The following is a 16,245-nucleotide window of genomic DNA, read 5'->3' as shown; positions in this document are numbered from 1 at the left end:
GGACATGGTGAGGGATAGAGTGACGGAGAGGTAAGAATTAAATGTAAAGTACTGTGGATGCTGGAAATCTGGAATAAAAACAAGAAATACTCAGCAGCTCTGGCAGCATCTGTGGAGAGGGAAGCAGAGATAACGTTTCAGGTCAGTGACCATTCTTCGGAACGGAGAGACGGAGAGGAGTTTGTTGGAGTGGCGGATGGTGAGGCAAAGTGTGACGCTGAGGTGGGGCATGAGGGGGAGCCGTTGCACATTTCCCGTGCGTGCTGTCAATCAGGCGGCCCTTTCCTGGGCGGTTTTTTGATTCAGTCAATGTTTCCCATTCCAGGGTGTAAGTGGATGTCGACATCATGAGCAACAGCCACCAGCTGCAGCCGTACACTTCCATTGCGGAGATCAATCATGTTCACATCCTGTCCGAACACGTGGGGGCCCTGATACACAGGGAGGAGTACAGTGATGTCACATTCCTGGTGGACAAGAAGCGATTTGCTGCCCATCGAGTTATTCTGGCAGCTCGCTGTCAATATTTCAGGTGATTGATGGAACACCCACGGTGTTTGGGTGTGTGTGTGGGCGTTTGTGTCTGGGTGTGTACGTATCAGGGCATCTGTGTGCACGCGCGGGAGTGTGTATGTGTCGGGGTGTGTGCGCATGTGTGTCCGTTGTCTGATTAGGTATGCGTGTTGGTGTTCGCGTGCGTCTGTGTGCGTACCCCTGTCTGTCTGTGCGCCCGCCCCTGTCTGTCTGTGCGCCCGCCCCTGCCTGTCTGTGCGCCCGCCCCTGCCTGTCTGTGCGCCCGCCCCTGTCTGTCTGTGCGCGCGCCCCCCTGCCTGCCTGTGCGCGCGCCTGCCTGTGCGCGCGCCCCCCTGCCTGCCTGTGCGCGCGCCCCCCTGCCTGCCTGTGCGCGCGCCCCCCTGCCTGTCTGTGCGCCCGCCCCTGTCTGTCTGTGCGCCCGCCCCTGCCTGTCTGTGCGCCCGCCCCTGCCTGTCTGTGCGCCCGCCCCTGTCTGTCTGTGCGCGCGCCCCCCTGCCTGCCTGTGCGCGCGCCTGCCTGTGCGCGCGCCCCCCTGCCTGCCTGTGCGCGCGCCCCCCTGCCTGCCTGTGCGCGCGCCCCCCTGCCTGCCTGTGCGCGCGCCCCCCTGCCTGCCTGTGCGCGCGCCCCCCTGCCTGCCTGTGCGCGCGCCCCCCTGCCTGCCTGTGCGCGCGCCCCCCTGCCTGCCTGTGCCCCCCCGTCTGTCTGCGCGTGCGTGCCCCCCGTCTGTCTGCGCGTGCGTGCCCCCCCGTCTGTCTGCGCGTGCGTGCCCCCCCGTCTGTGCGTGCGTGCCCCCCCGTCTGTGCGTGCGTGCCCCCCCGTCTGTGCGTGCGTGCCCCCCCGTCTGTGCGTGCGTGCCCCCCGTCTGCGCGTGCGTGCCCCCCGTCTGCGCGTGCGTGCCCCCCCGTCTGCGCGTGCGTGCCCCCCCGTCTGCGCGTGCGTGCCCCCCCGTCTGCGCGTGCGTGCCCCCCGTCTGCGCGTGCGTGCCCCCCGTCTGCGCGTGCGTGCCCCCCCGTCTGCGCGTGCGTGCCCCCCGTCTGCGCGTGCGTGCCCCCCGTCTGCGCGTGCGTGCCCCCGTCTGTCTGCGCGTGCGTGCCCCCGTCTGTCTGCGCGTGCGTGCCCCCCCGTCTGTCTGCGCGTGCGTGCCCCCCCGTCTGTCTGCGCGTGCGTGCCCCCCCCGTCTGTGCGTGCGTGCCCCCCCGTCTGTGCGTGCGTGCCCCCCCGTCTGTGCGTGCGTGCCCCCCCGTCTGTGCGTGCGTGCCCCCCCGTCTGTGCGTGCGTGCCCCCCCGTCTGTGCGTGCGTGCCCCCCCGTCTGCGCGTGCGTGCCCCCCGTCTGCGCGTGCGTGCCCCCCGTCTGCGCGTGCGTGCCCCCCGTCTGCGCGTGCGTGCCCCCCGTCTGCGCGTGCGTGCCCCGTCTGCGCGTGCGTGCCCCCCGTCTGCGCGTGCGTGCCCCCCGTCTGCGCGTGCGCGCCCCCCGTCTGTCTGTGCGCGCCCCCCGTCTGTCTGTGCGCGCCCCCCGTCTGTCTGTGCGCGCCCCCCGTCTGTGCGTGCGTGCCCCCCCGTCTGTCTGTGCGCGCCCCCCCGTCTGTCTGTGCGCCCCCCGTCTGTCTGTGCGCGCCCCCCGTCTGTCTGTGCGCGCCCCCGTCTGTCTGTGCGCGCCCCCCGTCTGTGCGTGCGTGCCCCCCGTCTGTCTGTGCGCGCCCCCCGTCTGTCTGTGCGCGCCCCCGTCTGTCTGTGCGCCCCCCCGTCTGTCTGTGCGCGCCCCCGTCTGTCTGTGCGCGCCCCCGTCTGTCTGTGCGCGCCCCCCACGTCTGCCTGCGCGCGCCCCCCACGTCTGCCTGCGCGCGCCCCCCCCCCCCCGTCTGCCTGCGCGCGCCCCCCCCCGTCTGCCTGCGCGCGCCCCCCCGTCTGCCTGCGCGCGCCCCCCCGTCTGTCTGTGCGCGCCCCGTCTGTCTGTGCGCGCCCCCGTCTGTCTGTGCGCGCCCCCGTCTGTCTGTGCGCGCCCCCGTCTGCCTGTGCGCGCCCCCGTCTGCCTGTGCGCGCCCCCGTCTGCCTGTGCGCGCCCCCGTCTGCCTGTGCGCGCGCGCCACCGTCTGCGCGCGCGCCCCCCACGTCTGCCTGCGTGCGCGCGCCCCCCCCCCCGTCTGCCTGCGCGCGCGCCCCCCCGTCTGCCTGCGCGCGCGCCCCCCGTCTGCCTGCGCGCGCGCCCCCCCGTCTGCCTGCGCGCGCGCCCCCCGTCTGTCTGAGCGCGCGCCCCCCCCCCGTCTGTCTGCGCGCGCCCCCCCCGTCTGTCTGCGCGCGCGCCCCCCCGTCTGTCTGCGCGCGCGCCCCCCCCGTCTGTCTGCGCGCGCGCCCCCCCCCGTCTGCCTGCGCGCGCGCCCACCCCGTCTGTCTGCGAGCGCGCCCCACCGTCTGTCTGCGCGTGCGCCCCCCCCCGTCTGTGCGTGCGCCCCCCCCCCGTCTGTGCGTGCGTGCCCCCTGTCTGTGCGTGCCCCCTGTCTGTGCGTGCCCCCTGTCTGTGCGCGCCCCTGTCTGTCTGTGCGCGCCCCTGTCTGTCTGTGCGCGCCCCTGTCTGTCTGTGCGCGCCCCTGTCTGTCTGTGCGCGCCCCTGTCTGTCTGTGCGCGCCCCTGTCTGTCTGTGCGCGCCCCTGTCTGTCTGTGCGCGCCCCTGTCTGTCTGTGCGCGCCCCTGTCTGTCTGTGCGCGCCCCTGTCTGTCTGTGCGCGCCCCCGTCTGCCTGTGCGCGCCCCGTCTGCCTGTGCGTGCACGCACCCGTCCGCCTGTGCGTGCCCCTGTCTGCCTGTGCGCGCGCCCCCCCGTCTGTCTGCGCGCGCGCCCCCCCGTCTGTCTGCGCGCGCGCCCCCCCGTCTGTCTGCGCGCGCGCCCCCCCCCCCGTCTGTGCGTGCGCGCCCCCCCCCGTCTGCCTGCGCGCGCGCCCCCCCGTCTGTGCGTGCGTGCCCCCCCGTCTGCCTGCGTGCCCCCCCGTCTGCCTGCGCGCGCCCCTGTCTGCCTGCGCGTGCCCCTGTCTGCCTGCCCGTGCGCGCCCCCGTCTGCCTGCCCGTGCGCCCCCCCGTCTGCCTGCGCGTGCGCCCCGCCGTCTGCCTGCGCGTGCGCCCCGCCGTCTGTCTGCGTGCGCCCCGCCGTCTGTCTGCGTGCGCCCCGCCGTCTGTCTGCGTGCGCCCCGCCGTCTGTCTGCGTGCGCCCCCCCGTCTGTCTGCGTGCGCCCCCCCGTCTGTCTGCGTGCGCCCCCCCGTCTGTCTGCGTGCGCCCCCCGTCTGTCTGCGTGCGCCCCCCGTCTGTCTGCGTGCGCCCCCCCGTCTGTCTGCGTGCGCCCCCCCGTCTGTCTGCGTGCGCCCCCCCGTCTGTCTGCGTGCGCCCCCCCGTCTGTCTGCGTGCGCCCCCCCGTCTGTCTGCGTGCGCCCCCCCGTCTGTCTGCGTGCGCCCCCCCGTCTGTCTGCCTGCGCCCCCCCGTCTGTCTGCCTGCGCCCCCCCGTCTGTCTGCCTGCGCCCCCCCGTCTGTCTGCCTGCGCCCCCCCGTCTGTCTGCCTGCGCCCCCCCGTCTGTCTGCCTGCGCCTCCCCGTCTGTCTGCCTGCGCCTCCCCGTCTGTCTGCGTGCGCCTCCCCGTCTGTCTGCGTGCGCCCCCCCGTCTGTCTGCGTGCGCCCCCCCGTCTGTCTGCGTGCGCCCCCCCGTCTGTCTGCGTGCGCCCCCCCGTCTGTCTGCGTGCGCCCCCCCGTCTGTCTGCGTGCGCCCCCCCGTCTGTCTGCGTGCGCCCCCCCGTCTGTCTGCGTGCGCCCCCCCGTCTGTCTGCGTGCGCCCCCCCGTCTGTCTGCGTGCGCCCCCCCGTCTGTCTGCGTGCGCCCCCGTCTGTCTGCGTGCGCCCCCGTCTGTCCGTGCGTGCGCGCCCCTGTCCGTGGGTGCGCGCCCCTGTCTGTGGGTGCGCGCCCCTGTCTGTGTGTGCGCGCCCCTGTCTGTGTGCGCGCCCCTGTCTGTCCGTGCGTGCGCGCCCCTGTCTGTCCGTGCGTGCGCGCCCCTGTCTGTCCGTGCGTGCGCGCCCCTGTCTGTGTGTGCGCGCCCCTGTCTGTGTGTGCGCGCCCCTGTCTGTGTGTGCGCGCCCCTGTCTGTGTGTGCGCGCCCCTGTCTGTGTGTGCGTGCGCGCCCCTGTCTGTGTGTGCGTGCGCGCCCCTGTCTGTCTGTGCGTGCGGGCCCCTGTCTGTGTGTGCGCACCCCTGTCTGTGTGTGCGTGCCCCTGTCTGTCTGTGTGTGCGTGCCCCTGTCTGTCTGTGCGTGCGCGCCCCTGTCTGTGTGTGCGTGCGCGCCCCTGTCTGTGTGTGCGTGCGCGCCCCTGTCTGTGTGTGCGTGCGCGCCCCTGTCTGTCCGTGCGTGCGCGCCCCTGTCTGTGTGTGCGTGCGCGCCCCTGTCTGTGTGTGCGTGCGCGCCCCTGTCTGTGTGTGCGTGCGCGCCCCTGTCTGTGTGTGCGTGCGCGCCCCTGTCTGTGTGTGCGTGCGCGCCCCTGTCTGTGTGCGTGCGCGCCCCTGTCTGTCTGTGCGTGCGCGCCCCTGTCTGTCTGTGCGTGCGCGCCCCTGTCTGTCTGTGCGTGCGCGCCCCTGTCTGTCTGTGCGTGCGCGCCCCTGTCTGTCTGTGCGTGCGCGCCCCTGTCTGTCTGTGCGTGCGCGCCCCTGTCTGTCTGTGCGTGCGCGCCCCTGTCTGTCTGTGCGTGCGCGCCCCTGTCTGTCTGTGCGTGCGCGCCCCTGTCTGTGTGTGCGTGCCCCTGTCTGTCTGTGTGTGCGTGCCCCTGTCTGTCTGTGCGTGCGTGCCCCTGTCTGTCTGTGCGTGCGTGCCTCTGTCTGTCTGTGCGTGCGTGCCCCTGTCTGTCTGTGCGTTCGCGCCCCTGTCTGTGTGTGCGTGCCCCTGTCTGTCTGTGTGTGCGCGCCCCTGTCTGTGTGTGCGTGCCCCTGTCTGTCTGTGTGTGCGTGCCCCTGTCTGTCTGTGTGTGCGTGCCCCTGTCTGTCTGTGTGTGCGTGCCCCTGTCTGTCTGTGTGTGCGTGCCCCTGTCTGTCTGTGCGTGCGCGCCCCTGTCTGTGCGTGCGCGCCCCTGTCTGTGCGTGCGCGCCCCTGTCTGTGTGTGCGCGCCCCTGTCTGTCTGTGCGTGCGTGCCCCTGTCTGTGCGTGCGTGCCCCTGTCTGTCTGTGCGTGCCCCTGTCTGTCTGTGCGCGCCCCTGTCTGTCTGTGCGCGCCCCTGTCTGTCTGTGCGCGCCCCTGTCTGTCTGTGCGCGCCCCTGTCTGTCTGTGCTCGCCCCTGTCTGTCTGTGCGCGCCCCTGTCTGTCTGTGCGCGCCCCTGTCTGTCTGTGCGTGCGTGCCCCTGTCTGTCTGTGCGTGCGCGCCCCTGTCTGTGCGTGCGCGCCCCTGTCTGTGCGTGCCCCTGTCTGTCTGTGCGTGCGTGCCCCTGTCTGTCTGTGCGTGCGTGCCCCTGTCTGTCTGTCTGTGCGCGCCCCTGTCTGTCTGTGCGTGCGTGCCTCTGTCTGTCTGTGCGTGCGTGCCCCTGTCTGTGCGTGCGTGCCCCTGTCTGTGCGTGCGTGCCCCTGTCTGTGCGTGCGTGCCCCTGTCTGTGCGTGCGTGCCCCTGTCTGTGCGTGCGTGCCCCTGTCTGTGCGTGCGTGCCCCTGTCTGTGCGTGCGTGCCCCTGTCTGTCTGTGTGTGCGTGCCCCTGTCTGTCTGTGTGTGCGTGCCCCTGTCTGTCTGTGTGTGCGTGCCCCTGTCTGTCTGTGTGTGCGCGCCCCTGTCTGTGTGTGCGTGCGCGCCCCTGTCTGTGTGTGCGTGCGCGCCCCTGTCTGTGTGTGCGTGCCCCTGTCTGTGTGTGCGTGCCCCTGTCTGTGTGTGCGTGCCCCTGTCTGTGTGTGCGTGCCCCGTCTGTGTGTGCGCGCCCCTGTCTGTCCGTGCGTGCGCGCCCCTGTCTGTCCGTGCGTGCGCGCCCCTGTCTGTGTGTGCGCGCCCCTGTCTGTCTGTGTGTGCGCGCCCCTGTCTGTGTGTGCGCGCCCCTGTCTGTGTGTGCGCGCCCCTGTCTGTGTGTGCGCGCCCCTGTCTGTGTGTGCGCGCCCCTGTCTGTGTGTGCGCGCCCCTGTCTGTGTGTGCGCGCCCCTGTCTGTCCGTGCGTGCGCGCCCCTGTCTGTCCGTGCGTGCGCGCCCCTGTCTGTGTGTGCGCGCCCCTGTCTGTCCGTGCGTGCGCGCCCCTGTCCGTGCGTGCGCGCCCCTGTCCGTGCGTGCGCGCCCCTGTCTGTGTGTGCGTGCCCCTGTCTGTCCGTGCGTGCGCGCCCCTGTCTGTGTGTGCGTGCCCCTGTCTGTGTGTGCGTGCCCCTGTCTGTCCGTGCGTGCGCGCCCCTGTCCGTGCGTGCGCGCCCCTGTCCGTGCGCGCGCGCCCCTGTCCGTGCGTGCGTGCCCCTGTCTGTCTGTGCGTGCGTGCCCCTGTCTGTCTGTGCGCGCCCCTGTCTGTCTGTGCGCGCCCCTGTCTGTCTGTGCGCGCCCCTGTCTGTCTGTGCGCGCCCCTGTCTGTCTGTGCGCGCCCCTTTCTGTGTGTGCGCGCCCCTGTCTGTGTGTGCGCGCCCCTGTCTGTGTGTGCGCGCCCCTGTCTGTCCGTGCGTGCGCGCCCCTGTCTGTCCGTGCGTGCGCGCCCCTGTCTGTCCGTGCGTGCGCGCCCCTGTCTGTCTGTGCGCGCCCCTGTCTGTGTGTGCGTGCCCCTGTCTGTCTGTGCGTGCGTGCCCCTGTCTGTCTACTGGGCGTATTGGTTATTGCTGGAACATGCGTTGTCATGCATAATGATTAGGACCAGGAGTACCATTCGGCCCTTCGAGCCTATCAGCTATTGAACAGGATCATGGCTGTTCCTTGGCCTCAACTCCACTTCCCCGCTATCGTCCATATGCCAGGAGACCAAAAATCTATTAATTTCAACCTTGTATATTTGCCTTGACAGAGCATCCACAATCCTCTGGCATGGAAAATTCCAAAGATTCACAACTCTGTGAGTGAATTAATTTCTCCTCATCTCAGTCCTAAATGATCGGACCCTTATCCTGAGACTGTGTCCCTGTGTTTTAGATTCCTCGACCAGCAGAAACTATCTCTCTGTCTACCCTATCCAGCTCCTTTCGAATCTTGCATGTTTTCATGAGATCACCTCTCATTCTTCTAAACTCCAGAGGGTATAGACCCAATTTCCTCCGCCTCTCATCAGAGGACAACCCCCGTCAATCCAGGGACCAATCCAGTGAACCTTTGCTGTACTGCCTGCAATGTAAGTATATCATTTCTTAAATGTGGAAACCAAAACTGCACACATTATTCCAGATATGGTCTTACCAAAGCCCTGTACAATTTTAGTAAGAGCTCTTTATTCCTGTACTCCAATCCCCTTGCAATAAAGGCCAACATGCTATTTGTCTTCCTAATTACTCGCAGGGGTCTGGCAGGAAAGTGCCATTTGAGGACGCAATCAGATCAGCCAAGATCTTATTAAATGGCAGAGCAGTCCTGAAGGGCCGAATGGCCTACACCAGCTCCTATTTCTGATGTTAAGCTAACTCTCTTCATTCCATATACGAGCACATGCAAGTCTCTCTCAATGTCAACATTTAATAGTTTCCCAGCAATTATAAAATATTCACATTTTCTATTCTTACTAGCAAAGTGAATAACCTCACACTTCCCCACATTATACTCCATCTGCCACTTTCTTGTCCACTCACTTAACCTGCTTATACCTCTACAGCCTCGGTGTCCTCCTCACAGCTTACCTTTCCACCTACTTTTGTATCATCAGCAAACTTAGATGCATTATTCTTAGTCTCTTTGTCGATGTCATTAATAAAGATTGTAGATAGCTGAGACCCCAGCACTGGTCCTTCCCGCACTCCACTATTTACTGCCTGCCAACATGACATTTTTTTTTGTTTCTTTCTTGTGAGCGTCACTGGCCTGGCCAGCATTTATTGCCCATCCCTAATTGCTCTTGAGAAGGTGGTGGTGGGCTGTCTTCTTGAACCTGGAGCGAAAGAGGCTGAGAGGGGACATGACAGAGGTATATAAAATTATGAGAGGCATAGATAGGGTAGATAGCCAGAGTCTGTTTCCCATGGTAGGGGTGACTAAAACTAGAGGTCATAGATTTAAGGTGAGAGGGAGGAGGTTTAAAGGGGATCAAAGGGGTAAATTTTTCACACAAAGAATAGTGGGTATCTGGAATGAGCTGCCTGAGGAGGTGATGGAGGCAGAAACAGTAGCAACATTTAAGAGGCATCTGGACAGGTACTTGAATGAGCAAGGCATAGAGGGATATGGAATTAATGCAGGCAGGCGGGATTAGTACAGATAGGAATTATGGTCGGCATGGACGCGGTGGGCCAAAGGGCCTGTTTCTATGCTGTACGACACTATGACACTAACCGCCGCAGTCCATGTGGGGTAGTACACCCACAGTGTTGTGAGGAAGGGAGTTCCAGGATTTTGACCCAGCGACAGTGAAGGAACGGCGATATAGTTCCAAGTCAGGATGGTGTGTGACTTGGAGGGGAACTTGCAGGTGGTAGCGTTCCCATGTATTTGCTGCCCTTGTCCTTCTAGTTGGTAGAGGTCGGGGGTTTGGAAGGTGCTGTCTAAGACAGAGATGGGAGTCTTTGCGTGGAACCAGAGGAAATGGGTGAGGTGCTAAATGAGTACTTTGCATCAGTATTCACCAAGGAGAAGGACTTGGTGGATGATGAGCCTAGGGAAGGGAGTGCAGATAGTCTCAGTCATATCATTATCAAAAAGGAGGAGGTGTTGGGTGTCTTGCAAAGCATTAAGGTAGATAAGTTCCCAGGGCCTGTTGGGATCTACCCTAGAATACTGAGGGAGGCAAGGGAAGAAATTGCTGGGGCCTTGACAGAAATCTTTGCATCCTCATTGGCTACAGGTGAGGTCCCAGAGGACTGGAGAATAGCCAATGTTGTTCCTTTGTTTAAGAAGGGTGGTAAGGATAATCCAGGAAATTATAGGCCGGTGAGCCTTACGTCAGTGGTAGGGAAACTATTAGAGAGGATTCTTCGGGACAGGATTTACTCCCATTTGGAAACAAACGAACTTATTAGCGAGAGACAGCATGGTTTTGTGAAGGGGAGGTCGTGTCTTACTAATTTGATTGAGTTTTTTGAGGAAGTGACGAAGATGATTGATGAAGGAAGGGCGGTGGATGTTGTCTATATGGACTTTAGTAAAGCCTTTGACAAGGTCCCTCATGGCAGACTGGTGCAAAAGGTGAAGTCACACGGGATCAGAGGTGAGCTGGCAAGATGGATACAGAACTGGCTCTGTCATGGAAGACAGAGGGTAACAGTGGAAGGGTGTTTTTCTGAATGGAGGGATGTGACTAGTGGTGTTCCGCAGGGATCAGTGCTGGGACCTTTGCTGTTTGTAGTATATATAAATGATTTGGAGGAAAATGTAGCTGGTCTGATGAGTAAGTTTGCGGACGACACAAAGGTTGGTGGAGTTGCGGATAATGATGAGGATTGTCAGAGGATACAGCAGGATGTAGATTGGTTGGAGACTTGGGCGGAGAAATGGCAGATGGAGTTTAATCCGGACAAATGTGAGGTAATGCATTTTGGAAGGTCGAATGCAGGTGGGAGGTATACAGTAAATGGCAGAACCCTTAGGAGTATTGACAGGCAGAGAGATCTGGGCGTACAGGTCCACAGGTCACTGAAAGTGGCAACGCAGGTGGATAAGGTAGTCAAGAAGGCATACTGCATGCTTGCCTTCATCGGTCGGGGCATAGAGTATAAAAATTGGCAAGTCATGTTGCAGCTGTACAGAACCTTATTTAGGCCACACTTAGAATATTGCGTGCAATTCTGGTCACCACACTACCAGAAGGACGTGGAGGCTTTGGAGAGGGTACAGAGGAGGTTTACCAGGATGTTGCCTGGTCTGGAGGGCATTAGCTACGAGGAGAGATTGGAAAAACTCGGATTGTTTTCACTGGAACGACGGAGGTGGAGGGGCGACATGATAGAGGTTTACAAAATTATGAGCGGCATGGACAGAGTGGACAGTCAGAAGCTTTTTCCCAGGGTGGAAGAGTCAGTTACTGGGGGACATAGGTTTAAGGTACGAGGGGCAAGTTCTTTACACAGAGGGTGGTGAGTGCCTGGAACTTGCTGCCAGGGGAGGTGGTGGAAGCAGATACGATAGCGACGTTTAAGAGGCATCTTGACAAATATATGAATAGGAAGGGAATGGAGGGATACGGTCCCCGGAAGTGCAGAAGGTGTTAGTTTCGGCAGGCATCAAGCTCGGCGCAGGCTTGGAGGGCCGAATGGCCTGTTCCTGTGCTGTACTGTTCTTTGTTCTTTGTTCTAAGGAGCTTTGGTGCGTTGCTCCAGTGCATCTTGTAGATGGTACACACTGCTGCCACTGTGCGTCGGTGGATGAGGGAGTGAATGTTTATGGATGGGGTGCCAATCAAGCGGGCTGCTTTGTCCCGGATGGTGTCGAGCTTCTTCAGTGTTGTTGGAGCTGCACCCATCCAGGCAAGTGGAGAGTATTCCATCACACTCCTGACTTGTGCCTTGTAGATGGTGGACAGGCTTTGGGGAGTCAGGAGGTGAGTTAGTCGCCTCAGGATTCCTAGCCTCTGACCTGCTCTTGTAGCCACAGTATTTATATGGCTACTCCAGTTCAGTTTCTGGTCAATGGTAACCCCCAGCATGTCGATAGTGGGGGATTCAGCGTTGGTAATGTCATTGAATGTCAAGGGGAGATGGTTAGATTCTGTCTTGTTGGAGAGGATCATTGCCTGGCACTTGTGTGGCGCGAATGTTATTTGTCACTTATCAGCCCAAGCCTGGATATTGTCCAGGTCTTGCTGCATTTCTACACGGACTGCTTCAGTATCTGAGGAGCCACGAATGGTGCTGAACATTGTGCAATCATCAGCGAACATCCCCACTTCTGACCTTATGATTGAAGGAAGGTCATTGATGAAGCAGCTGAAAATGGTTGGGCCTAGGACACTACCCTGAGGAACTCCTGCAGTGATGTCCTGGAGCTCAGATGATTGACCTCCAACAATCACAACCATCTTCCTTTGCGCTAGGTATGACTCCAGCCAGCGGAGGGTTTTCCCCCTGATTCCCATTGACCTCAGTTTTGGTCGGGTTCCTTGATTCCATACTCGGTCAAATGCTGCCTTGATGTCAAGGGCAGTCACTCTCACCTCACCTCTTGAGTTCAGCTCTTTTGTCCACGTTTGAACCAAGGCTGTAATTAGGTCAGGAGCTGAGTGGCCCTGGCGGAACCCAAACTGCGCATCACTGAGCAGGTTATTGCTAAGCAAGTGCCGCTTGATGGCACTGCTGATGACACCTTCCATCACTTTACTGATGATTGAGAGTAGGCTGATGGGGCGGTAGTTGGCCGGGTTGGACTTGTCCTGCTTTTTGTGTACAGGACATACCTGGGCAACTTTCCACACTGCAGGGTAGATGCCAGTGTTGTAGCTGTACTGGAACAGCTTGGCTAGGGGCGCGGCAAGTTCTGGAGCACAGGTCTTCAGTACTATTGCTGGAATATTGTCAGGGCCCATAGCTTTTGCAGTATCCAGTGCCTTCAGTCGTTTCTTGATATCACGCGGAGTGAATCGAATTGGCTGAAGTCTGGCATCTGTGATGCTGGGGACTTCAGGAGGAGGCTGAGATGGATCATCAACTCGGCACTTCTGGCTGAAGATTGTTGCAAATGCTTCACCCTTATCTTTCGCACTGATGTGCTGGGCTCCCCTGTCATTGAGGATGGGGATATTTGTGGAGCCACCTCCTCCAGTTAGTTGTTTAATTGTCCACCATCATTCACGGCTGGATGTGACAGGACTGCAGAGCTTAGATCTGATCCGTTGGTTATGGGATCACTTAGCTCTGTCTATTGCATGCTGCTTACGCAGTTTGGCATGCAGATAGTCCTGTGTTGTAGCTTCACCAGGTTGACACCTCATTTTGAGGTATGCCTGGTGCTGCTCCTGGCATGCCCTCCTGCACTCTTCATTGAACCAGGGTTGGTCTCCTGGCTTGATGGTAATGGTAGAGTGGGGGATATGCCGGGCCATGAGGTTACAGATTGTGGTTGAGTACAATTCTGCTGCTGCTGATGGCCCACAGTGCCTCATGGATGCCCAGTTTTGCATTGCTAGATCTGTTCGAAATCTATCCCATTTAGCACGGTGATAGTGCCACACAACACGATGGACGGTATCTTCAATGTGAAGGCGGGACTTCGTCTCCACAAGGACTGTGCGGTAGTCACTCCTACCAATACTGTCATGGACAGAAGCATCTGCGGCAGGCAGATTGGTGAGGATGAGGTCAAGTATGTTCTTCCTTCGTTTTGGTTCCCCCACCACATGCCGCAGACCCAGTCTAGCAGATATGTCCTTTAGGACTCGGCCAGCTCGGTCAGTGGTGGTGCCACCGAGCCACTCTTGGTGATGGACATTGAAGTCCCCCACCCAGAGTACATTTTGTGCCCTTGCCACCCTCAGTGCTTCCTCCAAGTGGTGTTCAACGTGGAGGAGTACTGACTCATCAGCTGAGGGAGGGCGATGGGTGGTAATCAGGAGGAGGTTACCTTGCCCATGTTTGACCTGATGCCATGAGACTTCATGGGGTCTGGAGTCGATGTTGAGGTCGCCCAGGGCAACTCCCTCCCTACTGTATACCACTGTGCCACCACCTCTGGTGGGTCTGTCCTGCCGGTGGGACAGGACATACCCAGGGATGGTGATGGCAGTGTCTGGGACATTATCTGTAAGGTATGATTCCGTGAGTATGACTATGTCAGGCTGTTGCTTGACTAGTCTGTGGGACAGCTCTCCCAACTTTGGCACAAGCCCCCAGATGTTAGTAAGGAGGACTTTGCAGGATCGACAGGGCTGGGTTTGCCGTTGTCGTTTCCGGTGCCCAGGTCGATGCCGGGCAGTCCGTCCCATCACATTCCTTTTTATTGACTTCGTAGCGGTTAGGTACAACTGAGTGGCTTGCTAGGCCATTTCAGAGGGCATGTAAGAGTTAACCACATTGCTATGGGTCTGGAGTCACATGTACAAAGAACAAAGAAAATTACAGCACAGGAACAGGCCCTTCGGCCCTCCAAGCCTACGCCGATCCAAATCCTCTATCTAAACCTGTCGCCTATTTTCTAAGGGTCTGTATCTCTTTACTTCCTGCCCATTCATGTATCTGTCTAGATACATCTTAAAAGACGCTATCGTGCCCGCGTCTACCACCTCCGCTGGTAATGCGTTCCATGCACCCACCACCCTCTGCGTAAAGAACTTTCCACGCATATCCCCCCTAAACTTTTCCCCTTTCACTTTGACCTCGTGTCCCCTTGTAATTGAATCCCCCACTCTGGGAAAAAGCTTCTTGCTATCCACCCTGTCTATACCTCTCATGATTTTGTACACCTCAATCAGGTCCCCCCTCAACCTCCGTCTTTCTAATGAAAATAATCCTAATCTACTCAACCTCTCTTCATAGCTAGCGCCCTCCATACCAGGCAACATCCTGGTGAACCTCCTCTGCACCCTCTCCAAAGCATCCACATCCTTTTGGTAATGTGGCGACCAGAACTGCACGCAGTATTCCAAATGTGGCCGAACCAAAGTCCTATACAACTGTAACATGACCTGCCAACTCTTGTACTCAATACCCCGTCCGATGAAGGAAAGCATGCCGTATGCCTTCTTGACCACTCTATTTACCTGCGTTGCCACCTTCAGGGAACAGTGGACCTGAACAACCAAATCTCTCTGGACATCAATTTTCCCCAGGACTTTTCCATTTACTGTATAGTTCACTCTTGAATTGGATCTTCCAAAATGCATCACCTCGCATTTGCCCTGATTGAACTCCATCTGCCATTTCTCTGCCCAACTCTCCAATCTATCTATATTCTGCTGTATTCTCTGACAGTCCCCTTCACTATCTGCTACTCCACCAATCTTAGTGTCGTCTGCAAACTTGCTAATCAGTCCACCTATACTTTCCTCCAAATCATTAATGTATATCACAAACAACAGTGGTCCCAGCACGGATCCCTGTGGAACACCACTGGTCACACGTCTCCATTTTGAGAAACTCCCTTCTACTGCTACTCTCTGTCTCCTGTTGTCCAGCCAGTTCTTTATCCATCTAGCTAGTACACCTTGCACCCCATGCGACTTCACTTTCTCCATCAGCCTTCCATGGGGAACCTTATCAAACGCCTTACTGAAGTCCATGTATATGACATCGACAGCCCTTCCCTCATCAATCAACTTTGTCACTTCCTCAAATAATTCTATTAAGTTGGTAAGACATGACCTTCCCTGCACAAAACCATGTTGCCTATCACTGATAAGCCCATTTTCTTCCAAATGGGAATAGATCCTATCCCTCAGTATCTTCTCTCGCAGCTTCCCTACCACTGACGTCAGGCTCACCGGTCTATAATTACCTGGATTTTCCCTGCTACCCTTCTTAAGCAAGGGGACAATATTAGAAATTCTCCAGTCCTCCGGGACTGTAGGCCAGACCAGGTAAGGCCAGCATATTCCCTTCCCTAAAGGACATTAGTGAACCAGATGGGTTTTTACAACAATCGACAATGGTTTCATGGCCATCATTAGACTAGCTTTTTAATTCCAGATTTATTAATTAGGTGGGATTCGAACCCATGTCCCCGAAGAAGGGTCACTGACCCGAAACGTTAACTCTGCTTCTCTTTCCACAGATGCTGCCAGACCTGCTGAGTGAATCCAGCATTTCTTGTTTTTGTCCCCAGAGAAATACCCTGGATCAGTGCTGGGACCTTTGCTGTTTGTAGTATATATAAATGATTTGGAGGAAAATGTAGCTGGTCTGATTAGTAAGTTTGCAGACGACACAAAGGTTGGTGGAGTTGCGGATAATGATGAGGATTGTCAGAGGATACAGCAGGATATAGATCGGTTGGAGACTTGGGCGGAGAAATGGCAGATGGAGTTTAATCCGGACAAATGTGAGGTAATGCATTTTGGAAGGTCTAATGCAGGTGGGAAGTATACAGTAAATGGCAGAACCCTTAGGATTATTAACAGGCAGAGAGATCTGGGCGTCCAGGTCCACAGATCACTGAAAGTGGCAACGCAGGTGGATAAGGTAGTCAAGAAGGCATACGGCATGCTTGCCTTCATCGGTCGGGGCATAGAGTATAAAAATTGGCAAGTCATGTTGCAGCTGTACAGAACCTTAGTTAGTCCACACTTAGAATATTGTGTGCAATTCTGGTCGCCACATTCCCAGAAGGACGTGGAGGCTTTGGAGAGGGTGCAGAGTAGGTTTACCAGGATGTTGCCTGGTCTGGAGGGCATTAGCGATGAGAGGTTGGAAAAACTCGGATTGTTTTCACTGGAACGACGGAGGTGGAGGGGCGACATGTTAAAACTTTACAAAGTTATGAGCGGCATGGACAGAGTGGATAGTCAGAAGCTTTTTCCCAGGGTGGAAGAGTCAGTTACTAGGGGACATAGGTTTAAGGTGAGAGGGGCAAAGTTTAGAGGGGATGTGCGAGGCAAGTTCTTTACACAGAGGGTGGTGAGTGCCTGGAACTTGTTGCCGGGGGAGGTGGTGGAAGCAGGTACGATAACAATGTTTAAGAGGCATCTTGA

The 16,245-nt window shown here is 59.1% G+C and overlaps 1 protein-coding gene across 2 annotated transcripts in view; it reads left to right on the top strand.

Annotated features, from left to right (window-relative positions):
• Positions 1 to 328: 328 nt before the first annotated feature.
• Positions 329 to 16,245, top strand: part of btbd9 (BTB (POZ) domain containing 9) — a 227,644-nt gene continuing 211,727 nt past the window's right edge. Inside the window, exon 1 of one of the 2 annotated variants that reach the window (XM_068026775.1) lies at positions 329 to 532. In XM_068026775.1, coding sequence (XP_067882876.1) covers positions 348 to 532 — 185 coding nt within the window. In that variant the 5' untranslated portion in view covers positions 329 to 347. Of the gene's footprint in view, positions 533 to 7,800; positions 7,822 to 16,245 lie in introns of those variants that run through there. The other variant, XM_068026776.1, reaches the window with a different exon arrangement.

Source organism: Heterodontus francisci, unplaced genomic scaffold (genome assembly GCF_036365525.1).
Source record: "Heterodontus francisci isolate sHetFra1 unplaced genomic scaffold, sHetFra1.hap1 HAP1_SCAFFOLD_352, whole genome shotgun sequence".
NCBI classification, from domain to species: domain Eukaryota; kingdom Metazoa; phylum Chordata; class Chondrichthyes; order Heterodontiformes; family Heterodontidae; genus Heterodontus; species Heterodontus francisci.
Note: the sequence above shows the minus strand (reverse complement) of the source record. Positions and strands in the feature narration are given on the sequence as shown.